The sequence below is a fragment of the Peromyscus californicus genome, unplaced genomic scaffold (genome assembly GCF_007827085.1).
Source record: "Peromyscus californicus insignis strain IS unplaced genomic scaffold, ASM782708v3 Scaffold_7__1_contigs__length_154581171, whole genome shotgun sequence".
Lineage (NCBI taxonomy): Eukaryota > Metazoa > Chordata > Mammalia > Rodentia > Cricetidae > Peromyscus > Peromyscus californicus.
The window spans coordinates 114861193-114887294 of record NW_026294595.1 but is presented as its reverse complement, the minus strand read 5'-3'; the positions used below and the strand labels follow the sequence as shown (position 1 = coordinate 114887294).

General features: G+C 41.6%; 1 protein-coding gene across 1 annotated transcript in view; it reads left to right on the top strand.

Moving 5' to 3' along the window:
* Esf1 (ESF1 nucleolar pre-rRNA processing protein homolog) overlaps positions 1-13267 on the top strand; it is a 57795-nt gene extending 44528 nt beyond the window's left edge. The window contains exons 12-14 of the mRNA XM_052722711.1: positions 6865-6941; positions 9242-9388; positions 12216-13267. Of these exons, the coding sequence (XP_052578671.1) occupies positions 6865-6941; positions 9242-9388; positions 12216-12509 (518 nt within the window). The 3' untranslated portion in view covers positions 12510-13267. The remainder of the gene's footprint in view (positions 1-6864; positions 6942-9241; positions 9389-12215) is intronic.
* The last annotated feature ends 12835 nt before the right edge of the window (positions 13268-26102 follow it).

Here is a 26102-nt window from a genome sequence, read left to right as displayed (position 1 = left end):
AAAGGAGACCGAGACAGAAGAGAACCAGCTGAACCTCACAGGCTGATTCACAAAAAGAACATGTCCCTTTAAGTAGTACCGTAGGCCAAGTGCAAAGCCATTTGCCTTCATTCACTCAGTATCCATTCAGTGAGCAGACAGTCACTATCAGCTACTTTCAGCAGTTGAAAGTATACTTCCATAAAGCCACACACCATATAACAATGCAAACTGCATATGTGATGGATGGAACTCTGTAATGTTCACACCATGACAGAATCTACTAATGACACATTTCTTAGACAACAATCCATGTTATTAAATGACTCTTGACTTCTGTAACTATGATGTCTTTTCCCATACTTTATGTTTCTGTCCAATTACTTACAGTATAACTGGACTTTGAAAGAAATATATTTTGTGTGTGTGTGTGTGTGTGTGTGTGTGTGTGTGTGTGTGTGTGTGTGTGTGTGTGTGTGTGCACAAACAGATGGATTTAATTAATTTCAGATTTGTTCTTCTCAGGATAACTGACCTTTTCCCTACCAATGTATATACACAATATAACAAGAATAAAGATTGATGTTAATGTTTTGTGCTCATGATCCAACAGGGTGTAAGGAACATAGTGTCCCAGTTTGGAGTCCATTGCTGTGATAAAACACTAACCAAAACCAGCTTGGGGAAGGAAGAGCATATGTATTAGGGTTTCTATTGCTATGAAGAGGCACCATGACCACAGCAACTCTTTCTTTCTTTCTTTTTTTTTTTTTTTTTTTTTTTTTTTTTGGTTTTTTTTTTGGTTTTTGAGACAGCGTTTCTCTGTGAAACAGTTCTGGCTGTCCTGGAACTCACAGAGATCTGCCTGCCTCTGCCTCCCATGCTGGGATTAAAGGCATGCACCACCACTGCCCTGGCCTACGGCAACTCTTAATAAGAAAAACATTTAATTGGGGCTGGCTTACAGTTTCAGAGGTTTAATAATGGTAAGAAGTATAGCAGCAAGCAGGCAGACATGGTGCTGGGGAAGTAGGTGAGAGTTCTCCATCTTGATCCACAGGCAGCAGGAGACTGTTTGCCACAATAGGCCTAGCTTGAGCATATGAGACCTCAAAGCCCACCTCCACAGAGACACAAAGCCATACCTGATAGTAGTGCCACTCCCTATGGCCAAGTATTCAAACACATAAGTCTATGGGGGCCATTCCTATTCAAACCATGACAGCATACTTGTCTGACATTTATATAGCAGTCCATCATCTCAAGGTAAGAACCTGGAGGGAGGGAGGGACTGAAGCAGAGACGATAGAAGAGTGCTGCTTCCTGGCTTGCACAGCTTCCTTTCTTATACCACCCAGAATCATTTGCCCAAGGGTAGCATGGCCCACAGTGGCTGGATCCTCCCACATCAACCATTAATCAAGAAAATGCTCCCAGACATTCCCACGAGACAATCTGATGAAAGCAATTCCTCAATTGAGATTTCTTTTTCCCAAATATATCTGGGTTTCTGTCAAGTTAACAAAACCAACTAGCACATATGGAAGCATATTTATAGCCTTAGAGAAGTCAGTTGCTATAAGGAAGTCAAAAAGAGGTTGTGTCTTTTTGTATGTGCCTCCAGATGTAAGGTTTGATGGTGGGTTCTTTTTTCCCTCCAGTACTTGTTAGACAGTAGTTATTCTTAAGGGGAACTAATGTTAGCTCAAAATTCATTGTCTTGGTTTTTTGTTTGTTTGTTTTTTCTTTGACTGAGATTTAAAGTAACTCAGGTGGCCTAAATTGTTATATGTATCACCACAACATTGCCTTCATTGTTAATTTTTCAAGATACATCTGGGACATTAGTACTTCAAAAGTAAAATGCAGTCATTACTTAAGGATATATACCTAGTTTCCAAAAAATACTCAAGATGTGATGATTAGAAGTATGATATACCATGTTTTGTTGATACTCATGGGACACCTCCCCTTTCCTAAACAGAAACTGAGGGGAAATGGATTGGGAGGTGAGAACAGAGTGGGGATACAGGGAGGGACTAGGAAGAGAGGAGAGAGGAAAAAGTACAGTCAGGATGTAAAATAAATAAATTTTTTTATAAAAGTTCAAATTCTGTACATGAAACAGTAGTATAGGAAGGTGAACTTGAGTATATTTGTAACAATCTTGCCCTTGGGCATCCTGTAGAGCTAAACTTACACACCTTATAAAATTGCATAAACTTTTAGTATATGAAAGAATTGATTTTGATTGATGCCAGATGTGGTATTTATTTGGGTTGGGTTAGAAACCAGCGTGAGCACCAGAGATTTGTTACAGTTTTCACCCTAAACTGCAAACTTGTTATCAAGAGAGTTATGAGAGTTTTGAAAATATACTTCTAAGATGAAGGTTAATTTTTTATTTTGGAAATGAAATATTGGAAATTTTTTCATATTGCTAATTTGTAACTTTCCTTTTTTGGTGCTAAGGATAAATAGAAGGCCTCATGAATACTAGACAAGCACTTGACCACTGAGCTACAACCCAACCCAACCCTAATTGTATAAACTCTATAATAAGATTTTGCTTTTGAAAAAGTAGGACTAAGTATATAGTACATCCCTGTTTTTTTTTAATGTATCCTTTGTCTTGCCATCTTTAAGTATTTTATAAGCCACCGTGAAATTCAACTATATTTTACCTATTTGACTCATCAGCTAGTGTGTTATATGTTTACAGCATACAGTATGGATTTTGCACCCTGTCCTCGAGTTCATTTTCAGCTCACTTTATAGTTGAATATAATGAAGGTAACAGATTACCCAGGAGCAGTTGGTAGCTGATAGACTCTGAATTGTAATGTGCTTCTGCAAGGATATTGTAAAGATTAGAGACAGAGCCAGTACCCACATGAATATAAGCTAAATGTGAAAATAACACTGTTTTGTTGTTTTATTTTTTAAGCAAAACCACAATGTAGCACCCTGAAGAAAGGATAGGTGATCTTGGATGCAGAAATTCGCATCAAGAAGGAGTCAGTGGAGGGTCTTAACATTCCCCATCTGCTCAATACTGAGACCTCACCTACATCTAGGGAGAGCCCTTATTGTCTGCCCCATATGGAGCATTCAACTAAAGTAGAAGAAGCTTTTCTCAGACAGTAGAAGTGATACAGAATTTCCTTATGATAGTTCTATTGCAGACTTTGTTTTATAGCACATCATTTTCCATAGATACATCATTAAGCTTTTTGCTTAATTATAACCAAATACAGATTTACATCTTGGCGAGTGAAAAGGCACGAACAAAAATAGCCAAGAAATAAAAAAATGGAGAGAGATTTATTACCTGCAACAGATCAGTACTACGCAGAGGTTTTTCTAAAGCAGTGCTCTCTTCAGCATGAAGATGTTGCTCAGAGAGCCTACACATTCATAGAGGTAGGCATATTCCTAAGCATGCTCAATTAAGCAATACACTACTGAGCATGCCCAGTTTGAAGTCAGTTCAAGGACAAATAATGGACAATTTTTGAGGCATGGTTAGCTCTAGACTATAGAACTTGTTTAAAGGTTAAAGTTGGAGCTGACAAAATGGTTCTGAAAGTAGAAGTGTTTGTCACACAAACCTGATGGACCTGAGTTTCTTCCCTAGAACCCCACAGTGGATAGAGAGAATCAGTCTCAAAAATGTCTTCTGACTGTGCACAAACTGAACTGTGGCGTGCTTGTGCATATGTGTGTCCCTGCACATGAGCATAAAATGAAGTTTTTAAAAGGTTGAAATAGTAGGTAGAAATAATTTGGACAAACTCAGCCTGTACCATGAAGTTGGTGGACAGGAATGTCTCTGGGCATGATCAGTTTTCTTTATAATGTTTTAACTGGCAAAACAACAAAAGATACTTTGAGAGTCTATTACTATAAATATAACAATTATTTCAATTTATTTTCTGTAACTATAAAGTTCTCACATCTGATTTAGAGTCTTGGTTTTTATGTGAGTCAATAGACTTGATCCTTATGTACTTCTTGCAATATTATATTGCCAAGAGATTTTAAAAAAAAAAGCTTTGTTTATTTTGCTTTGTTATTTTTTTGAGACAGGATCTCACTATGTACCCAGGCATGTCCTGATGCTGACATTTAAGGCATGTATGACCAGGACTGTCTTAAGAGATATTTCCTACTTGCTGTGAGATTCCCTGATGAGATAATGTTTCAGAACACAAACTTTTCATTTCCCTAGTATCCTGCATGTGACTGGGATCAAAAAAGTGTTGTTGTTGTTGTTGTTTTTGGAGGGGAGGGGAGCGGTGTTTTCGAGACAGGGTTTCTTTGTGTAACTTTGCTCTTTTCCTGGAACTCACTCTGTAGCCCAGGCTGGCCTCGAACTCACAGAGATCCGCCTACCTCTGCCTCCAGAGTGCTGGGATTAAAGGCATGCACCACCACCGTCTCGCTCACAAAAAAGTTTTTAAAAAGGTGTACTCTCTCCTTGGATCCCCAGGACTAGAGTTACAGGCGGTTGTGAGCCACCATGTGGGTGCTGTGAACTGAATTCAGGATTCCTTCAGGAACAAGTGCTCTCAACCACTGAGCCATCTTTCTAGCATCTTGATTTGTTATTACTGTAGAAAACATTGGGGGTGTGTTAATTACATTTCTGTTGTGATAAAACACCATATCCAAGGCAACTTATAGAAGAAAGAGTTTATTTTGGTCTATGGTTCCAGAAGGTTAGAGCCCATAATGGAGGGTGGAGACAGCAGGCATGGTGGCAGGGGCAGGAAACTGAGGGCCCACATCTTGATGTACAGTCATGAAGCAGAGAGAGTGTACTGGAAATGAGGGAGACTAAAAACACTCAGAGCCTGTTCTCAATGTAATGCCATACCTAGCAAACCTCCTCAGACATCACCACCAACTGGGGACCAAGTATACAGGTGTCTAAGACTGTGGGGGACAGTTCTCATTCAGACCACTACATTGGGTTATTTTTTGTTTTGTTCGTTTGGAGACAGAGTCTCATATAGCTCAAGTTGGCTTCATACTCCCTGTTAGCTAAGGGTAACCTCTTACCTCCACTTCCCAAGTACTTCAGTTGCAGGCATGAGTTGAACCACCATGCCTGGTTCTATGTTGTGTTGAGGAGCAAATACAGAACTTAATGCCTGCTAGGCAAGCACTCTACTAACTGAGCTATATCCCCAGCCCAAGTTTGTTGCTTTCTATTCAATGGAAGAAAAAGCAGTTTATCGAAAGAAGACAGTGTCCCACAGTACACAGAGAATCAGTGATGCAGTAACATTCTAACAGTTTTCAGATTAATCTTTCATACTTTATCACCCTGACTCCATCTACCTTTGAAGTCCCCACACTCAGACACACAAAAGAAAGAACAAAGTCATAGTATCAGCATAATTACTAAGGAACTTGAGATATATATGTATAATCAGACAAAAGTGGAAATAATTGCAGGCATCTTATAGGACTATGTGTCAAGCAGTAACTACATTCTTATAGTTTCCTAATTCATGAAGGCCATAGAATAACCCTACAGGTAGCTGCCATTATTAAATTCCATATTTGGGGCTGGAGAGATGGCTCAGTGGCTAAAAGCACTCACTCTTTTGCAGAGAATAACATTTCAGTTCCCAGCACCCACATGGCAACTCAACTGTAGCAGTTCCGAGGGATCTAATGCCCTCTTCTGACCTCCATGGGTACCAGGCAATTACTTGGTATGGACACTTATGTGCAGGATATCAGAATGTAAAGGTGCTTGCTGCTACAACCAAGACCTGAGTTTGATCCCCAGGACCCACATGGTAGAAAAGGAAAACTGTTGGAATTCCTGGCCACTCCCCTAGCTACATGACCGCCCATGTGCTGGTCAGATATTTAGTCATTCCAGGGCTTTAGGCCCTACGGAATCTCTGCGCCGCGTTTGCGTAACTTCTACGCAGCGTGAGCACGCAATCTATGCGCATGCGTGGCGTAGCTCTATAAACACATGCGTATGTGCAGGGGAATCCATAAAAAGCGGATCACAGACTCCTCCCCTTCTCCACCCCCACCCCCACCCCCATTTCCCTCTGAACATGTCTTCCATAGACCTGATCACATTCTCTTCTGTCCTCTTCTAATAAAACTCTGATAGTGACTTTTCTCGCATGGTAACAGCGCCGCTTACTGAGTAACATTGCACCGCTGCATTAAGACCAACAAAAACCAACTCCCACAAGTTGTCCTTTGGCCTTCACATTTGATGTGGTACATGCATAGCCACATACAGAAAAACCAAAATAAATTAATTTAAAAATTAATTTATTTAATTTAAAATTTAATTTAAAAACAAAAACATATAAGCAAAAAAAAAAAAACCTGTTTTTCAGATAAGTGCATAACCCAATTCTCTGTTTCTAGGATGAAGCAAATTGTTCATCCTTTTAAATAACTTGTGTGTATGTGTCAGGGAGGGGGAGGGTGTTCCTTCACTTCAAAAGGACTAAGCCATTGTGTTCAGTCCATGGTTTAGTGATTCTCTTTATTAAATACTGCTGCTTTGCTGCTTTGCTTTGGTTTTTTTGATGGTCTCACTATATATCAAACTTAGAACTCAGAACCCTTCTTCCTCTGCTGAGTGCTAGAATTAGAGAAATGTGCCACCACACCAACAAAAATGCCTTCCTTTCGATGCTAAGTCGCCTTCCAGAAGGCTTGTGTACTATGTTTATAGCCATGGCCTTCTTTCAGGGTTGTGCTTTTCCTTCCTGTAATTTTGACATTTGTTGTTAAGATTATTCCTAGATATTTTGCATTTTATTCAGAATATAAATAGATTTTGGCTGTTAATCCTGTCATTTTAACTGTCTGTCCTCTGTTGGTTTGTTGTACCAGGTATAAAGAAAAAGACAACGAAATCTGCAAAAGACGACACATCTTCAGAGGACAAAACTGAACTAGAAAAACAAAAGGTAGAAAGTGGTCATTGTTGAGTGTTTATTGATGATTAATATGGGCAATTGATGTGGTTCATGTGAGTTTTTAGTGTCAAATTTTAAAACTGATTTTTCCATTGAATTTTGTATCATTATAAGATACATAAGTATTTTAGCCACATAGTTTTTAAATGTTAACTTTAACCAAACACTGTTTCTCCAGCTAATATGAAGTCAAAGTTTCTCAAGACCTTTGTGACTAAGAAGAGACATTCTTATTCTCACCCTCTAGGATGACTGAAACAGAAAATATTGTTATTGAAACATAAAATAGTATTTCCATATCCTTTGGTTCTATTTGAATCAACCATATTACAGTTTCCATTATAGCTTGTCAAATTAACAAAGACTATAGGCGTCCAGCCCTTCATAGACTTTTCCCAGAGTCTCTACATTTTTCTGCTGTTCTCTTTATGTTCTATCTTAGAACTACCCCATCTCAGTTCTCCATCTTAGTTCTCCTCAAGTCTCTGAGGTTTACAGTTATATACCCGAGCAATCAGCAATACTCTGCTAAAGCAAGGTCACATGGCTTGAATTCTTTGAGGGTCAAACAGAGAGGTGATAAGATCCACACAAAGAACAGTAATTGTCAGTGTCATTTGCAACCCAGAAGGGGAGTGATTAAAGGAGGTGGGGTCAACTAAGAGCTAATCGGTTAATAGATCAAAATGGGGAATTTGTGTGCTCAAACTATATTCTTAGAAGTAGTTAGGTAAAGTAAGTATAAGGAGTTTTATGTCACTAAATCATGAGTAAAATAAAACTGCCTTATTTTCCTTTGGAATTGGATCTGTCTCAGCCAAATCTTGGCTGTGTCGTTTTCTGGCAGGGTGGGGGAAGTGAACTCTGTAGCTAGATAGCCTGTGTTACAGCTTGATGTCCCTGGTATGTAAAAGCCCTTTTGTTCTATGTTAAAGGCAGACTTGGGCTATGGGAGAAAGGAGGGTTTAAGCTTAATTTGCACAAGAAACAAAGCTTTGTACCTAACATCCCCCTGGTCTTGGCAGTTTTCTCAGTAAGATATTTTTTACCTTATCGCAGGAAATTAGCAGGTGGTCTGAGTGCTTATGTATCTGCAGTCTGTCCTTGGATGTTTGAGAAATATCTGAAATAAAGTACTTTTGTCTGGAGATGGTCCTGACCAGATACTTGCTAATGGAGATTACAGAATTACAGAAAGGCACACAGTTGTGGGATGTTATCCAAATACCCCAAATTGTATAGGGGAAAAATTGTGCCCAATGAATGATCAATCAAATGGGAAAGCTACATAGCACACAAAAAATTCATTGGAGGACACAGCTAATATATTCAAAAGCCGATATCACCAAGACTCCTTGAGGCTTGACTTTATCCTCTGAAAGAGCCCTGCTATTCCAGGTACTAGCTTTTGCCATTGTCAGCTGAATTCCTACTTTATATTTCTGCAGCCCACAGCATCAAATGCTTTCTCTTTTATTAGTAGTAAATATAAGTTTAATGTACAAATGCTAAATCTTCATTAGAAATGCTGCGATGCTTATGTATAACCCTGTGGCTCTGGCAGTGGGCCTTGACTGGCCACCTAAACTGGTCAGTTTAATGCATTTTTCTATTATCTATCCATTACATGTAAGTACTCATATAGTTACTTAAAGATCCATGTGTTCATGGGACGTGGCTCTATAAGGAAGTCGAATGTGATGGAAGTGCCAGTGATGGAAGGAAAGGAAATTAAAGTATTCTTGTGTGTAAAGGTCAGGGAGCATGCTCCTGTGTGCTTGTGGCAGTTTATTTGACTCTTGAAGTGTCTCTCTAATCTCATAATCAGTAGAAACAGAATGCTTGGTCTCTGAAGCAAATGCTGAGTCTAGCTCATGAAAGTATATCAGTATTGAAAGAGGCAAGAAAAAAAAAAGAGTAAAAGATTTTTCCTAGTTGCTAAAGTACACATCTGGAAACTGTAATTTGAATCACAAAGTAAATTTCCTGTCATTACTTAAAAAGAACAAGGTGAAGATGAAATGTATTTGATAGACCCGGGGCTCTATTCCTTTGCCTGCTAATCCGATGACTCTACAGGAATGGAAGTCTGTCCTTTGCATAAAGACTGTTACTTCCCTCCTCCCCTGTAGCTAATCCTCACATCACAGCGTGGAATGGATCAAAGCTGTACTGTATCTTGGGCCTCTTTCTACTCTCCAGTCATTGAGTATAAGCAATTCTCAGAGTAGCAGTGCAGGAAAACTCCACTGTACATTTCAGGTTTTGTTTGTTCGTTTTTCTCTCCATAGGCGGAAATGGCCTTGCTTGTAATGGATGAGGACGAGGATAGCAAGAAACACTTCAACTATGACAAGATTGTGGAGCACCAGAATCTGAGCAAAAAGAAGAAGAAACAGCTTATGAAAAAGAAGGAGTTACTTGAGGATGACTTTGAGGTAACCGGCAGCACAAGTCATTATTAGCTTCTTGAAGGTGGAGTTCAGTATAAAGTCAGCTCTGGCCAGGTGTGGTGGCACACGCCTTTAATCCCAGCACTGGGAGGCAGAGCCAGACGGATCTCTGTAAGTTCAAGGCCAGCCTGGTCTACAGAGTGAGATCCAGGACAGGCACCAAAACTACACAGAGAAACCCTGTCTCAAAAAAACCAAAAGAAAAAAAGTCAGCTCTGGATATAGAAATTAAGCATGAACTTACCCTTGAAAAGCCCTTCTCAAGGGCCCATAATGTTGACAAAGCAACTGTCCTTTAATCTAACACAGTTCATCCCAGAGTGGAGCACATCACTGTTTGAGCTCTAGGTGAGATAGTTACCTTTAATTTGGTAGCTGTGTTACAACAAAAATCTGTGGCCTTTAAATGTTAAAACCAGAAGCCGTGATGTTCATGCTGTGAGAGGTCAGCTAAGCATGGAGGGGTCACATGACAGTGGGTTCACTCTCATGGTGTACAGTAGCCAACATGGTGAGCAATGCTTTTTTAATTTCTGTGTATCACATTGCCTGTCCTCTTCAGTTTTCTTGTTACGGTGAGTGAGTGGTCCTAATGGCCATACACATGAGTTTGAGCCCTCCACAGAAAGCTTTAAAATATCCACTAGGAATTACTTAACAGTTTCCATTAGTGAACTTGGAAGAAAAGATGGGTGAGTTTTGAATTTGGTCAAAGTGGAGGGAAGGACATAGACTTCTTCATAGCATGGAGAAGGATTACAAGGTCCCTATTGCTCCACCTTTTCATATATGCTTCTGTTCCCTTGAAGTTTCTGATTAATTGGTTTTCTAATAAAAAAAAAAGCAAAGAATAATTTCTAATTATGAGCTCTACCTTCACACATAAATAACCATGCACTTGCCACTAAGATTTAGAACCTGAGTTCAGTCCCTGTATTCCACATAGCGGGAGAACTGACACCCTCGTGTTGTCCTCTAGCCTCTACACAACACACAGATAACTTTTTTTTTTTTCATGAGGGCTGTGGAGATGGATCAGTGGGTAAAGAACTTGCTGAACAATCATGAGACCTGAGTTTGGATCCCAGCACCCACATAAAAGCTAAGAGCAGTAGCATATGATTATAACCCCAGGCAGGGCTGTGGGGGATGGAGACAGGCCAATCCCAGGGGCCTGCTGACAGCCAGCCTACCCAGGTGATGAAGCTCCAGTATAGAAGAATTTCTAAACGGTCTTATTAAATAAGAAACATGGAGCCAAATATAAGGGTGAAAGCCTTAGAGATCAGAGAAATAGTGAGAGCCACTGACCTCACCTCTCCAGCTCTGCAGCTACCAAAAGGACCACTTCCTGTCTAATATGCACCTTTATTGCCTTGCTCTTCTGCCCTCTCATTGGCTCTTAGCCCAGCTACCTCACTTCCTTGCCTGTCTTTATAGTCCTCCAGGTCCCCCTATGGTTGGTACTGGGATTAAAGACGTGTGTCACCATGCTTGGCTGTTCCCTAGTGTGTCCTTGAACACACAGAGACCCTGCCTGCCAAGTGATCAGAAGGACGTGTGCTACCACTGCCTGACTTTTGTGTTTATGGCTTGCTATGTCCTCTGATCTCCAGCCAAACTTTATTTATTAACATACAAATAAAATATCACCACACTCCAGCTTCCATGAAAGAAACCGTCTCAAAAATATAAGGTAGAGAGCAATAAAGGAAGATACCTGTCATCAACCTCTAGTCTCTACATGCAGGCACAGGCACCTGTACATATGCACATACACGTGCACGCACACAGAATTTTCATGAGATTTCCTTTGTTGTTCTTGGTATCCTGTCTGTTGCCATCACTGTAACTAAGTAAAGCTATGATCCCTGTCCAGTAGACTCAGGTTTTTCTTTGTTGTTCATTACTAAGCCTGGCTGGATTGAAGGGTACACTTTTCAAGCTAGAACCATAATGCTTTCTGTAGAAACATAGAGGATAGTTTGGGGTTTGTAGCTTACCAAATCTTGGACTGGAGGGTGGATTTCTTTGCTCCCCCTTCTCCACCCCCACACGTTTCCAGGGTGATTGAACCTGGCACTTTACATGGGTTTAGGCAAGCACTCTACCATTGAGCAGCCTCTGCAACTACCATTTTGCATTTTGAAACAGCTGCCCAAGGTGGCCTTGAATTTGAAATCCTTCAGAGTCAGCCTCCTGAGTATCTGGGAATACTGCCCCATGCTACCTGGTTTAGCTAGTAGCTACTTTTTCTTGATACCAAGTTTAAAATTTCTTAAAATTACACAGAGTGCAGTGACTGCTTAAACTCGGGCAGTTAGACAGTGTCGCAGTTGACTTATTTATGATGGACAGAAGTCAGTCTTATGCTAAGCAAGGAGCGGAAGCCTTGGGAACTACTTCTCTAGTCAGTCAAAGTAATCATCCCAAGTTACAGACCACTATACACACAGGCCACTATTCTTCTCTTTCAAATAGATTGGTGTGGGGGAAGAGAACAGCACACCTTTCACATTGTGGTTGAAGCACAGGCCTTATGATTCCATTGAGTCTACCCTGGACATGGTGGCACATTCCTGTAATCCCAGCTCTCAGGAGGCCAAGGCCAGGAGGATCCTGTGTTCAAAACCTGCAAGTTCCAGTCCAGCCTAGAATTAAAAGACAGACTTTGTCTCAAATAACAAAGTAAAAAACTCATTGAAATTGTAGAAATGGTTCTAATGTCTTATTGCACAGTGTGCACACTTGTGTACTAGTAAGCAACAGCTCTTTGCCTTTATTTACCTATTTGTTCCTTTTGGATTTGCAGGTAAATGTTAGCGACACACGGTTTCAGGCAATGTACACTTCCCACTTGTTCAATTTGGATCCCTCTGATCCTAATTTCAAGAAAACAAAAGCTATGGAAAAAATTCTTGAGGAGAAAGCCCGGCAGCGAGAACGCAAAGAAGAACTACTTACTCAAGCAGTAGAACGAGCTCAGCAGGACACGGGAAAGCCAGCACAGAAGCGGCCCATAGATCCTGCCTTGTCTTTGCTGATTAAATCTGTGAAAAACAAAACAGAACAATTCCAAGCGAGAAAAAAACAGAGAGTCAAATAACTGGGTACTGTCTTTGTGATCTCAAGTACACAGAAATAGTATAAGGGATAATGGGGGTGAAGCCACCTTTCTAGAGTATGAAAAAATATCCTTTTCTGACCATCGTGAAGTTGTTCTTCACTGGGACTAGAGAGACAGCTCCACAGTAAAGAACAAAGGTGCTTTTGCAGAGCATCTGAGTTTGCTTCCCAGCACCCACATGGCAGGTCACAACCGTATGTAATTCCAGTTCCAGGAGATCCAGTGCCTCTCGTGGCCTCTGTGAGCATTGTGTGCCCATAATGCCCACACAAACATAAATGCAGGCAAAATAGTCACACACGTAAATTTTTTTTAAAAATGTTTCCCTTACATAATTGTTCTAATTGTAAATAATTCATATATTCACATTTTATACTGTGTATTTCCACAGATTTGTCATAATTATATGAACTATAGAATTTATAAGATTTTTATATTGTATGAAGTTCATTTCCTACAAGTACAGTGTTACTCTAATTTAGCTTTCTAGAAGACTTTTTACAATATATGTAAAAAATGGTGTCCATTCTTCTGTGTAAAGATTAAAAATAAATTTAAAAAATACATATATATACCTTATAAGCACCTTAATCTCTCTGAAGGCAGGGGACAGATCTAAGTAGCTACTGAGATAACTTATTTCTCTATCAAAAAGGATGGAAGCTGTGAACTTTTTTTCCATGCTTAGTAATTTGCATATAGAACTAACCTACGAATAAAAGTACAAGATGTTTTTACTAGTTTGTATTTTTACTAGTTTGTATAGTGTTGGTTTGTTTCATTATATGCACTTCAGACTGACTATTCTAGAAAAAAATACCTGAAAGTATGACTAACTGTTTAAGAAGACAGTTCCTTGGAAAGGCAGTTTGATTTTTACATTGCCCATAATTACATTTGAAATGTTCGTGGACTCTGCAGTCATTTTTCTATTTATAGCAACAACAACAAGAAATCCACCTGTCCTTTAGATTTTTAGAATATTTTGGAGGGATGGGTATGCTGGTATAAAGGAAACTCCAATTCTTTGTAAGATTAAAGGCCATCTGGTATAGATTGTAAGAACTATTAACTGACCACTCACAGGAAAACTGAATGTGCTTTGTCTAAGTTAAAGGAAATAAAACCAAAATGGACTGTAGCAATTAACGATACAGCCCCTTCTGAAAGGCAGTATAAATTTTCTGGGTTTATGTTTAATGTTAATGTTGCCATCTTTAGTGTAAAAACCTAAGTTTACCAAGAAAGCATGTTTTTTAAAGATGCAAATCTCAGAGCAATATCAAAATCCTGGCAGTTTAAACAGTTTCTGAAAGAGGAAGGAAAAAAATAGCACCTGTTACATAAATTGCTCATTATAATAAAGAACAATAGAACCTCTACACAAGACTGTCTTTGTTATAAAGCACCCCTGTTGGGCTGTTCATCCAGAAAATGCTCCTGGGATATGTCTGAATTCTCCAACACTGACCAATCACTGTGAATGACATCATAGGGTGATTATGAGTATAATTTACAGACACCTTCCACCCCCACCTCACGAATGTTTGAGACAAGATATCTCTGTGTAGCCCCTAGCTGTCCTGGAACTCGCTCTGTAGACCATTCTGGCTTCAAACTCACAGAAATGCGCCTGCCTCTGCCTCCCAGTGCTGGGATTAAAGGTGTGTACCACCACCGCCCTTACAGACACTTCTTATTTCAAGGAAATTTTTGTTACCTCTAATTCAGATCAAGTAGAGATTCAAATGTAATTGGTTTGATTTTTTTTTTTTTTTTCAGTACTAGGAATAAAACCTAGCCCATATGCACTAGGCTAGTTAGTATTCTCCCACCAAGCCACATCCCAGCCCTTGGTTTGAGACAGGGTCTTGCTATGTAGCTCAGACTGGCTTTAAGCTCACATCTTCCTCTTACTCTGAGTTATGAGATTATAGGCCAGAACTACTCCTTGATTTAAGGAGTTCCTGAGAAACTCAACTCTTTAGTGGATTATGATACCAGAAAAATGAGTTATCTTTTGAGTCCACAGGAACTTAGTTCTTGCTTCAAGTAGGCCTCTCAGGGGCTGGGATGCCAGATACTCAGGTTCACATAAAACTCTGACTGAGTCAGTGACTTCCAAGTTATCGTCTGGTGAATTCAAAGAATGAAGTTCACAGAACACAGAGGGTGAGTTAGAAGTTTGTTATTGATTCGTGGATGGGAATTCACAGAAAGCAGAGCTCCTATCTAGTAAGAGTGGGTTCCAGGAAATGAGGTACCATCAAGCTAGTAGTCTGGGGTCTTTTCAGAGGGCTGATGGCAGACACTGGGGCAAGGCAGGGGGAGGTAGTCTGTCCATCCACTTGGCCCACACACAAGGTATTGGGATATCCTCTGAGTTGTTACATCCTCACTTTTAGCATCTGGGCAGGGTTAGGAGACGACAAGGAACCAAGGACCAGAACTCCCTTTGAGCATTCCTGGCCTTTGACAAAGACTCCAAGTTGCTACTTGGGATCCCTGCTCTACCTGACCAGCTTCTACCTCAGGTTCTCATCAGTTGCATTAGTTTTGTGTTGTTGTCATTTTGTTGTTTGTTTGTTTTTCTTTATTTTAGAGCCTTTGTCTCTAAGTTACTGCTGAAATTGTTAAGTCTCCTTTTACTAGTGAAGCAAATAGTTGAGCACACTGGCTCTTTTTCTCTTTTTATTTTATTTTTGGTTTTGTTTGTTTGTTTTTTGAAACAAGGTTTCTCTGTGTAGCATAGGCTATTCAGGAGATATCCCCAATAAAGCTTTCTACCCATGTAGAATTTAAGTTCTGTGGTTTCACTGTGCCCTTGCTTACGGTTATATCTTCTTATAAAATTATTAGTTTTGTATTTTATATATAGGTGAAGTCTACTTGTTAAATGAGTTTCTGTGGAAGGTGGGAGGGTTTAGTTGATATCTCCCTTTATTATTTTTTTTTCAATCTCTTCTAAAAGAATACTTCTCAACTTATATAAGACCAGTATATCTTTGATACCTGTGGTAGTTTGAATGTAATTGGCCCCCATAATCTCATAGGGAGTGGCACTATTAGGTATAGCTTTGTTGGAGTTGATATGGCCTTGTTGGGAGGAAGTGTGTCACTGTGGGGGTGGACTTTGAGATTTCTTATGCTCAGGATACCACCCAGTGTCTCAGTCAACTTCCTGTTGCATCTAAGATGTAGGTCTCCCAGCTATTTCTCTAGTACCAAATCTGCTTGCCTGCTGCCATGCTCCTTGCCATGATAATAATGGACTGAACCACTGAAACTGTAAGTGAGCCCCCTCAATTAAATGTTTTCTTTATAATAGCTGCCATGGTCATGGTGTCTTTTCACAGCAATAGAAACCTTAACTAAGACAATACCAAGAACAGACAGACAGAACAAATCAAATCACATGGTAGGCTTGTTAGTATACAGCAATGTAGCTAGATTCTGGAGATCTGTCTTTGAAAACCAGGCTTAAAAATCTTGAACAAAACCTTAGCAAGTGAAATCTAGGTATACAAGAAAAGAATACCAGGCCCCTGTTAGAGTAGAAAAGACTCCTGGTCAATGGAGTGGAGTCTTTGGCCTGGGTGGAGACATAACATCCCAGTTCAATTACTTTGGTTGAGGGAAGACTCCGAGGAAGGTGGACTACCTTAAACCATACTAAGAGATGGGCATCAGTGACCATTTTCTTCCCAGAACCCCTGCACCTAGTTCAGTAGTTTACAGGCAGCCACTCTGGGTTGTAAGTAAGTCCCCTTTCTGAATTATTCAGAAAAGCGTAACTTGTCCTTTTCCTCTATACCTTTATAAGCATGCTTTCCTTTCTGAAATAAGAAAAACAAAGAATTCACGAGAATCAATTATATTTCTGTAGATACAAAATGGTTTGGTAATTTCTTATAAAATATATGTGCAATTACCACTCAACTAGTCAGTTGCACTCTTTCGAATTCTTTGTGATTTCCTATGCAGATAACAATGTCATTCATTGTTTCATTTTTCCTTTCCAGTCTGTGTGCTTTTCTTATTTCAGGGGCTAGAACTTCCAGTGTTGCACTGAAGGAGTGGTCAGTGTGGCTATCTTTGGCTTGTTCCTTTTAGAAAGGAAGTATTGTCTTTTACTGTTAAGTGTGATGCAGCTTTTTATGGATGGTCTTCACCATCGGAAAGCATGTGTGTTTTCTCATTTTACTAGTCAGATAGACAGAAACTTGTTTCTGAATACCCTCAGATAGAAAAGGTCTATCCACCGCCTTCATGGATTTTCTTGCCTTACCCTGGTGGTGGCCTTGGAGCAGGCTCTCCATAGGCACCTGATACTTGGTCACTATTGCTTGCTCTTTCGTCCGTAGCTCATGTAATACAGATACCAGCACAGTGGCATTAGAACCTTTGTGGACCATATTGCCCTTCCACTTTCCTGAGGCAATGTTCACATAGTCCAGACTGTAAGACCTTGAGCCTCTGATCCTCCTGCCTCTACCTCCCAACTCCTGGAATTACACATGTGACCCAGCATGCCCAGGACATGCAGCACTGATAAACCAAACTCCAGGTCTCCTGCATACTAGGCAAACACTCTGATAATTGAGCTAAATCCCCAGCCCCATTTCTCCATATTATTAAAGCAACCTTTTCAAACTGATGAAACTGATGGCAACTTGCACTTACTGGAACAGGATGCTTAGAAACTGTGAGGTTTCCAGATTTTTGGATGTGGACACAAGTCAAGGGAAGTGAGACAAACTCCCCTAGAAAGCAACTGGGCCTCTGTTGTGCTGGTGTGCCTGGCATTTTAGTTCCAAACTGTTCTCAGCATCTCTGGGTTCACATCATCACCTTCCTCCAAACATTTATACAGAAGCAGCTGCCAGACTCAGGCACATGGGAAATGAAGAGTGTGTGAGAGATTCTGTGCCAAGCCTTAAGTGTGGGTTCTACATTACCCCAAATCTGCCAAGCGGTGGAGACAAAAATCTCTACATGGTGTGAGAGTGCCAAAGCAAACAGACTAGCTTGGAAGTGTGTCCTGGAGAAGCTGAGAGAAGTGCCTGCTTGGGGCTTCTGAAGTGCCTTCATTAATTTTTAAATTTTAAAATAAAATTTCCCCAGCACTATATGTGCTTTTGTCTTAACTACATGTCATATTTTTTTTCTTGAAAAAATCTGAACTTAATTATCAGTATCTTTTCTCCTGGGCCAGTAAAGAAAACAATGTAATTTACCATATTGCAAAGAGTTCATCTGAGGGCTATGGTGACTCATGTCTGTAATCCCAGATCTCAGAAGGTTCAGGCAGGAGGATTGACATGAACTCCATCCAAGCAAAGCCTTGGTTACAGAATGAGACTGCCTCAAAAAAAAAAAAATTGTACATTAAATTGGGGGGGGTTATCAAATTAAGAAAGAAAGATACTTTATAAGAGACTTTTAAGTTTTATTTTATGTGATTCAAGGCAGAATCTCTATTTGCCTAGGCTGGTCTTGAATTCTTGATCTCAAACCTGCCTCAGCCTCCTGAATGTTGTGACCACAGGCGTATGTGGCTATGCCTAGCTGAAAATGGGCTTATTCCAACAGCAACTCATTAATTAAGTATAAACTCTGAAAGTAATTATTGATTCCCTATGTTCCTCCATTCAAATGGATAACCTAGACATTACATTCTGCGACAATTATAGGGTTCCACTAGAAAACTCAACAAATTATCAGGGACCACACAGGAAATGCACTCCAGATTTCTTTGTATGCCAATGAACCTCAATGTCCCTATTGCCTTAGGAATGTAGCACATTTTCCGTTGTTATAATAGAATACTTGAAGCCAAGTACTTTATAAAGTTTAAAAAAAAAAAGTATGTATTGGTGAAATTATTAGGCCACTCCACGTAGTTAAAAGGAGATTTATTTAATGGTGTAACTTAACAAATTAAGGGATAGGTAGGTCGCGGGGTCTGGGGAAGGTGTATCGCACAGTCCAGCGGTGTTCTCTGGAGCTCTGCTTGGTCCACCTCTCCAGTCCAGGTTCCCGCAACAGAGAGAGCGCCCGCCGATCCAGATCTCGGGTCCCCAGGTGCCTCCCTTGGCCCCGCCTTGTAGGCGTGACAGTTGCCGAAGTCTCAATGGGGGTTGGAACTTCCAGATCAAAGCTGGAATGGCTACCCACTACAAATATGTTAATCACAGATTTAGAGGCTGAAAATCCAAGCTCAGAGGCAGGTAGCTCAGGTCTGTGATCTCAGTACTTGGGAGGTAGAGGCAAGAGGATCAGGAGTTCAAAGTCAGTCTCACCTATATAGCAAATTCAATGCCAGCATGAGCTACAAGAGAACCTGTCTGAAAAATAAAAGGAGTCCAAGGTCAAGTGCCCTTGTCCACTCAGCCTCTGAGAGCCCCTTTACTTGGGTCACAACATGATGGAGAAAAAGAAAACCAGAGATTCGAGGGCTTACAGCTGAGGTAGCATACATGAGGTGGCCTTATTTCCAGAAGAGCTATATAAACTCTGAAGACCAATACTAACCTCTTTAGACAGTGGTGCCCACACCGAGTTAAAGACTTCCAGCATTGGTCCCACCTCTTTAAGACCATAGTAGGTCAACAATGTCACACTGGGAACCTAGCTTCCAGGATGTGACCCTCCATGGGACACACCCAAACCATATACAAACTGTGAAACCAACCCAAACTAGCTTAAGAAAAAGTCACAAGAAACCAGGTGTGGTGGTGCACACCTTTAGTCCAGTACTTGGGAGTCAGAGGCAGGTGGATATCTGTGAGTTTCAAGTCAAACTTGGTCTACATAGTGAGTTCCAGTCAGGACTACATAGAGAGACCCTGTCTGAAAAGAAATGAAAAAGAAAATGTCACAAAATGTGAGAATGGTGAAGTCCTGTAGTCCAGAATCCAGAGGCAGAAATAAATCAGTGCCAGGAAAGGATGGCCGCCCAAGGGATGGACCCTCACTTAGCCTACTTTGCTCATAGCATGGTCTTGTTAGCCCACTGGGGCTGAGATGATGAGAAAACCATATGCCAGTTTCCACTGAGTTCTAGGTCCAATTTGTATGTTATTAAAGATTTTTTTCCTTGCATTTAAGATTCAAGATAAATTTTGAGGGGCTGGAGAGATGGCTCAGCAGTTAACAGCACTTGCTCTTCTTACAGAGGACTTGGGCTTAGTTCCCAGCAACCACGAGGTGATCGAAAATAGTGGACAAATCATCCGGTTTGTGCTTCATGGCTAGAAGGAATTGGTTTTTTTCCTTGGTTGGCTTATGTCATGTGGTCACTTTTTTTTTTTTTTTTTTTTGGTTTTTCGAGACAGGGTTTCTCTGTGTAGCTTTGCGCCTCTCCTGGAACTCACTTGGTAGCCCAGGCTGGCCTGGAACTCACAGAGATCCGCCTGGCTCTGCCTCCCGAGTGCTGGGATTAAAGGCGTGCGCCACCACCGCCTGGCTCATGTGGTCACTTTTAATCAAGATGAGAGTGAAGTCACATGGTAAAATCCATCCTTTCCAAGCCTAGCAAAGATGGCTGTCAACCACATGGCTACCTCCATCCTGATGAGGGTACAGAAGCTAGAATGGTAGCAAGCCCAGTTCCCTTTAAGACTACCTGTGTATACATTTTAAACTATCAGCCTCAGTCTTACAAGTTTTAAGTTACCCCTTTTGTTACAGATTTTACAGGTTTTTAATCATACCCAATATGCTTACTAATCTTGAGGTACAGAAAATTTATATAATAGTCTTACAAATCTTGATACACACACACACACACACACACACACACACACACACACACACACACACACACACACCTTAACAAAAGCTTTAGAGAGTTTAACCAAAACCCAAAGAGTATGAGATGAATAGCAACAGTCCCATTGGGAATAGTCTGTCCCTTTATTTTGTTTTACTTTTCTTCCTCTGTCACATGGTCAGGTGGATTGCCTGATATGGGACAGAGAATTTGAAGGAAACCTTTACACAAGCATGCTTAGGTCTAGAAGAGGGGAACCATACCCCAACTCCAGAGCCAGCTTTTAATTTAGGTGGGACAGCATGAAACAACAGTCTAATTCCACTCATATCTAAAGGACACCTGAATTCCTGTAAAACTGAATTTAGTAAAGAACAAAGAAGGCTTAGGGACGGGAAATTTTTGAGCCCTGGCTACAGAGGGTGCTGCAGGAGGGAGCTGAGACATGCACCAGCCAGCAAAGTGTCTGCAGCTGGCCTACTTCTTTGCTATGACCCACCTCCCACTCCTACATGGCAACAAACTTACAGATTCATGAGCAATAACATAAAAGACCAGACGTTTATTCCATGGGGATTGCAGAATATTTGTTTAACTATGCAAAGATGTGTTGCATTTATTTAACTGTGTAAAGATGTGCTGTATTTGTTTATGTTGTACAATATTTGTTTACCTATGGAAAGATGTGTTGCATGTGTTTGATTATATGAAGATATGTTACCTGCCTAAGGTACCTGGTTGGTCTAATAAAAAGCTGAATGGCCAGTAGCGAGGGAGGAGGTATAGGTGGGACTTCTAGGCAGGAAGAATAAACAGGAGGAGGAATTTAGGTTCAGGGGATGAAAGAAAAGGAGACACCAGAGAGATGCCATGGCCAGACAGACAGACACGGAGGAAGCAGGAAAGTAGGACATACAGAATGAAAGAAATGTTAAAAGACCCGAAGCAAATATAGATGAATAGGAACAGGTTAAATTAAGTTAAAAGAGTCAGTGGGACAAGCCTAAGCTAAGGCCAAGCATTCATAATTAATAATAAGTCTCCATGTCTTTATTTGGTTGGTGGCTCAAAAAAAAATTCCAACTATAGGAAGAGGGGCGTGAACCAGACAAAAACAAACAGGGCTTGGAGCAGAAAAAAGAAATGGGGAATAAAGAAGATCTTTCCATGTCCTCTTTGCTTGCAGTGTTTGTAAATATTCTGAATAATATTAGGATCTAGGGTGCCATTATGCAGCCCTTTAGATTGATATTCTAGGGGTATTAAGGTAAAATTCAATTACAAAAGCGAATAAATTTAGGGCCCTTCAGGTTAGGCATCAGGTGGAGAGGCTGGAGGTTTTCTAAGAGGCATCCCAAGGGAGAATGAGAGGGTATGGAAGGCACGTTCCTACGGACAAGAGAAGGGCCTAGGAGGAAAAATGTCACTGAAACCTGTAGACATGGGCATCCTCAGGACTCAGTCAGTGCACTCAACAGGAGCCAGGGGCTTAGCCTGGCTAATCCAGAAGGGAGATTCAGTGCCTGGTATTTGGGCTTTCCTGAAGCCAGAAGCCAAGGAGACCTGTGGTGGTTTGAAAGGAAATGGCCCCCAAAAGGAGTGGCACTATTAGGCAGTGTGGTCTTGATGGAGTAGGTGTGGCCATATTGGAGGAAGTATGTCACTGTGGAGGTGGGTTTTGAGGTCTCATATATGCTCAAGTGTCTCAGTTTAATTTCTGTTGCCTGCAAGAAGTAGAACTCTCAGCTACCTCTCCAGCACCGTGTCTGCCTGCACGCTGCCATACCCCAACATGATGATAATGGACTGGACCTTTGAGTTGTAAGTGAGCTACCCTGCTGTGGGATGTTCTGTATGGCAAATGTGTTGCTCTGATTGGTTAGTAAATAAAACACTGATTGGTCAGGCAGGAGGAAGTATAGGCGGGACAAGGAGGAGAATAAAGCTGGGAAGTGGAAGGCTGAGTCAAAGACACTGCCAGCCGCCACGATGACAAACAGCATGTGAAGATGCCGGTAAGCCACGAGCCATGTGGCAAGGTATAGATTTATAGAAATGGATTAATTTAAGCTGTAAGAACAGTTAGCAAGAAGCCTGCCACGGCCATACAGTTTGTAAGCAATATAAGTCTCTGTGTTTACTTGGTTGGGTCTGAGCAGCTGTGGGACTGGCAGGTGAGAGAGATTTGTCCTGACTGTGGGCCAAGCAGGAAAACTCTAGCTACACTACCCAATTAAATGTTTTTCTTTATAAGAGTTACTATGATCATGTTGTCTCTTCACAGCAATAGAAACCCTGAAACAAGACCAGAAGGTGAGGACAAAGACTGAGCTCTAGAAGGGTGGTCTTATCCACAGGAAAGAGTTGAGGAATAGTCACAAAAGCCATGAGGGCCTAGGGGAGCTGTGGGATTATAGGTAGCTCTAAAGGGAAGGTGGGCAGAGAGGGCAGGAAGGGATGCAATAGCCCAGTTGGGCCTAAAGAAACTGCAGGACTGTGGCTTCAAGGGTGGGGCAACAGGGTCAGGTGAAGAAATAGCCTCAAAGATGGTAGCTGAGGATACCTCCACCTCCAAGAGTACCAGAGGGGTGCCAGACTGTTGTAGGATATTTAATTACACTATGTAAAGATGTGTCTCTGTCCTTCCTTGCCTGCCTAAGGTACCTTCTGATTGGTTTAATATAGAGCGGGATGGCCAATAGCTAGGCAGGAGAGGATAGATGGGACTTCTGGGCAGAGATAGGAACTCTGGGAAAGAATCAGAGAGCTAGAGATTCGCCAGTGAGATGTGGAGGAAATTGGATGTACAGTATAGAGGAGAGGTAATGAGCCATATGGCAGAATGTAGATTAATATAAATGGGTTAATTTAAGTTTTAAGGGCTAGTTGGGAACAAGCCTAAGCTTAGGCCAAGCTCTCATAATTAATAAAAAGTCTCTGTGTCATTGTTTGGGAGTTGGCGGTCCAAAAAAAGACCTGTTACATTTGCCATACAACATGGAGGCCCATATATGCAAGCATAGGGCCTGTGGGCAGCTGGTGCACTACTCCACAGGAGACTAGGTAGAAACGCCTGCTGCAGCTCAGCCCAGCATCTTCCCAGAGCTGGAGCAGGTAGATGCAGCTCCTGGCTGGTGCTTGAAGGCATAAAGCTCAGCTCTCATGGAAGGGCAAGCAAAAGCACCCCCAAAACAGTGGGGTAGCTGTTGTGCCCACGTCGCAAGACCCCCAAGCAAGACCACCACAGAGCCAATATCCAATGCAAAACACAAAGGGGTTTATTGATAACAAGCAAGCTTGGGCTTGGTCCCACGTCCAACATCTGACATAGCGGATGGAGGAGGACAGCCCTGAGCACTCACTTTAAAGGTTTATATAGGAAAAGTTTACATGCAGTTTGGGATTGGACGAGGGAGCTAAGGGTGAGGTAGTTCTTTGAAGTTACTGGCTGAACTATAAGCATAAGGTTACTGATGGCTAACAGGATTCAGGGTATCTACAGAGACATAAATTTTTACTCCCTATGTCCTGCTTTTGTTGAACTCAGGATATACACATTCAGATTTATTGTTGCAGTCCTACTCTCCCCTGAGTTCAACTTCTGGTCAGTGGAGCCCATTACTCCCCATATCTTGTTTTGCCAAGTCCAGGATACATAAATTTATTGTCCCAGCCTTATAAGTTCAACTTCTGATCACTTCTAAAACTGCTGGTCAGCAAATACCTTTGGAGGAGGGGAGGGGGAAGTGTCTCTCAAGATGGCTACTGATTTTTCCCTTTCACTAGCCTGCTCGACTGACCCAAGCTAGGCATAGCCAGCTGCCAGCACCATGTGCTAAACAGAGCCACAAAAGGAGCCTCCAGATGCACAGAAGAGCAAAAGGAACATATTCCCAGAGCAAGTCAGGGTACCACCGTAAGTGTTACAGCTCTGAGGGAACAATCTTCCCTTAATGGAAGTGAGCTCTGCTAGGGGTGGGGAGGTTTCCCCAGTGGGAGTCTTACAGCTCTGAAGGGAAAAATATTCTTGCATTTGGGAGCCAAGGAATACCACAAAGTCACACCTCACAACAGACCTCACACAAGATACTTATTGAGAGGGAAAAACCGAGGAGGGTAGCTGCCTCTGCTTCAGTAAGAAGCAGAAGGGAACTGAGCAGAAGACAAGGTTTATATAGGGTTTCTCGGGAGGAGGGGGAAGGGGGGACAAGAGGGCAGTTGGAGCTTTCCAGGGTGGCCTGGGATTGGAGGGTGTATGTGGCCTAATTTTGAGGTAAGCTTGGGGATTGGTGGGATTTTGTGGCCTGATCTTGTTTTTCTTTTTTCCTATAGGGCAGGGCCTGGCCACTCTCCTGCCTTGAGGGGCTGGGAAGGGCCATTACAGCAGTTAGGTAAGTCTTAGGGGCCAGGGCCTGCGCTTGGAGCTCCTTAGGGGTAGCCCCCCCCCCACTCCCTCATCCCCCATTGGAGCTACTTAGGGGCCAGGGCCTAGCCATTGGAACTCTTTAGGGGCAGGGCCCGGCCATTGGAGCTCCTCAGGGTCAGGGCCCGGCGACTAAAGGCAGGGTGGGGCGCATGGGATCCATCACATGCATCCAGGGATCAGGCCTGGCTGCCAGAGTAGTCTAGTGGTGGAGCCTTGTGACCTGAGGTCTCCAGGGGTAGTACTTACAAGAAGTCTGTGGGTGTGGCAGAGAAAGACGTCCTGCCACAGTTTTAGTTTGGATAACTGGCAAAAGTCTTTAAATAGACCAAGATCTAAACAAGAAAAATATAAGAAATAATTGTGAACAAACCCTTTTATTAATATAAGGATGATGTTAGGTGAATGGACTTGATTTTAACTGGTAATGATCCATCAGTGTTGATTTCTTTGTTTGGGGTCTGAATTTGATTATATGGGAGAATATTTTTACCTCCAAGAAACACTAAATCACCTAGGGGCATGGATCATTGCACAAGAAGCTGACTATAATATGATTTAAGTGTGTGTGTGCACACCTGTGTGTGTGTGTGTGTGTGTGTGTGTGTATGTGTGTATGTGTGTATGTGTGCGCCTGTGTGCTGCTTTTCAGCTTTTCTGTAAGTCTGAGGTTGTTCTGAACAAACAAAGGTTTTGGGTTAGTGTTGTTTCTGTTTACAAAATAAGGTGGAGGTTTCAAGCCCAAGGCCTCATGAATACTAGACAAGTGCTCTGACACTGAGCAATAGCCCCAGACAAACAAAGGAATGTTTGAAATAGTCTAGACTCTAAGTTTACAGGTGAAATGTGATTGGGCCGGTTAGGGTCCACATTATTCACCATCAGCTGTGGTTAGCAAGACCAGAAGGTGAATCTCCAAATAGTTTCATAAACAGACTAGGTGCTGGAGAGACTCTCTGCGGATAACGGAACTTATCTTGCAGAGGGCTCCATTCAGTTCCCAGCACATACATGGTGGCTCAACACAAGCTGGATCTTCAGTTTCCTCACCCTCTTCTGCCCTCCTCAGGCACTGCATGCATGTGAGCCATATACATACATGCAGACAGACACTCCTTCACACACACACACAATACAAATAAGTAAATCTTCAAACACAGAGAGACCAGAAAAATGCTGCATTTGATAACGTACTGCAAAGACAATACACTCAGTGGGTTGGATTTTTTTTTAAATTTTTTGTAACTTGTCATTTCCAGCCATTAATCATATTAATTCTCTATCTCTTCTCTTTCTTTGAGATGGGGAGAAGGCCATGGGATTAGAAATATGAAATGCAACAAGAATCCAAGACCAATGTCAGGAAAACACCAGC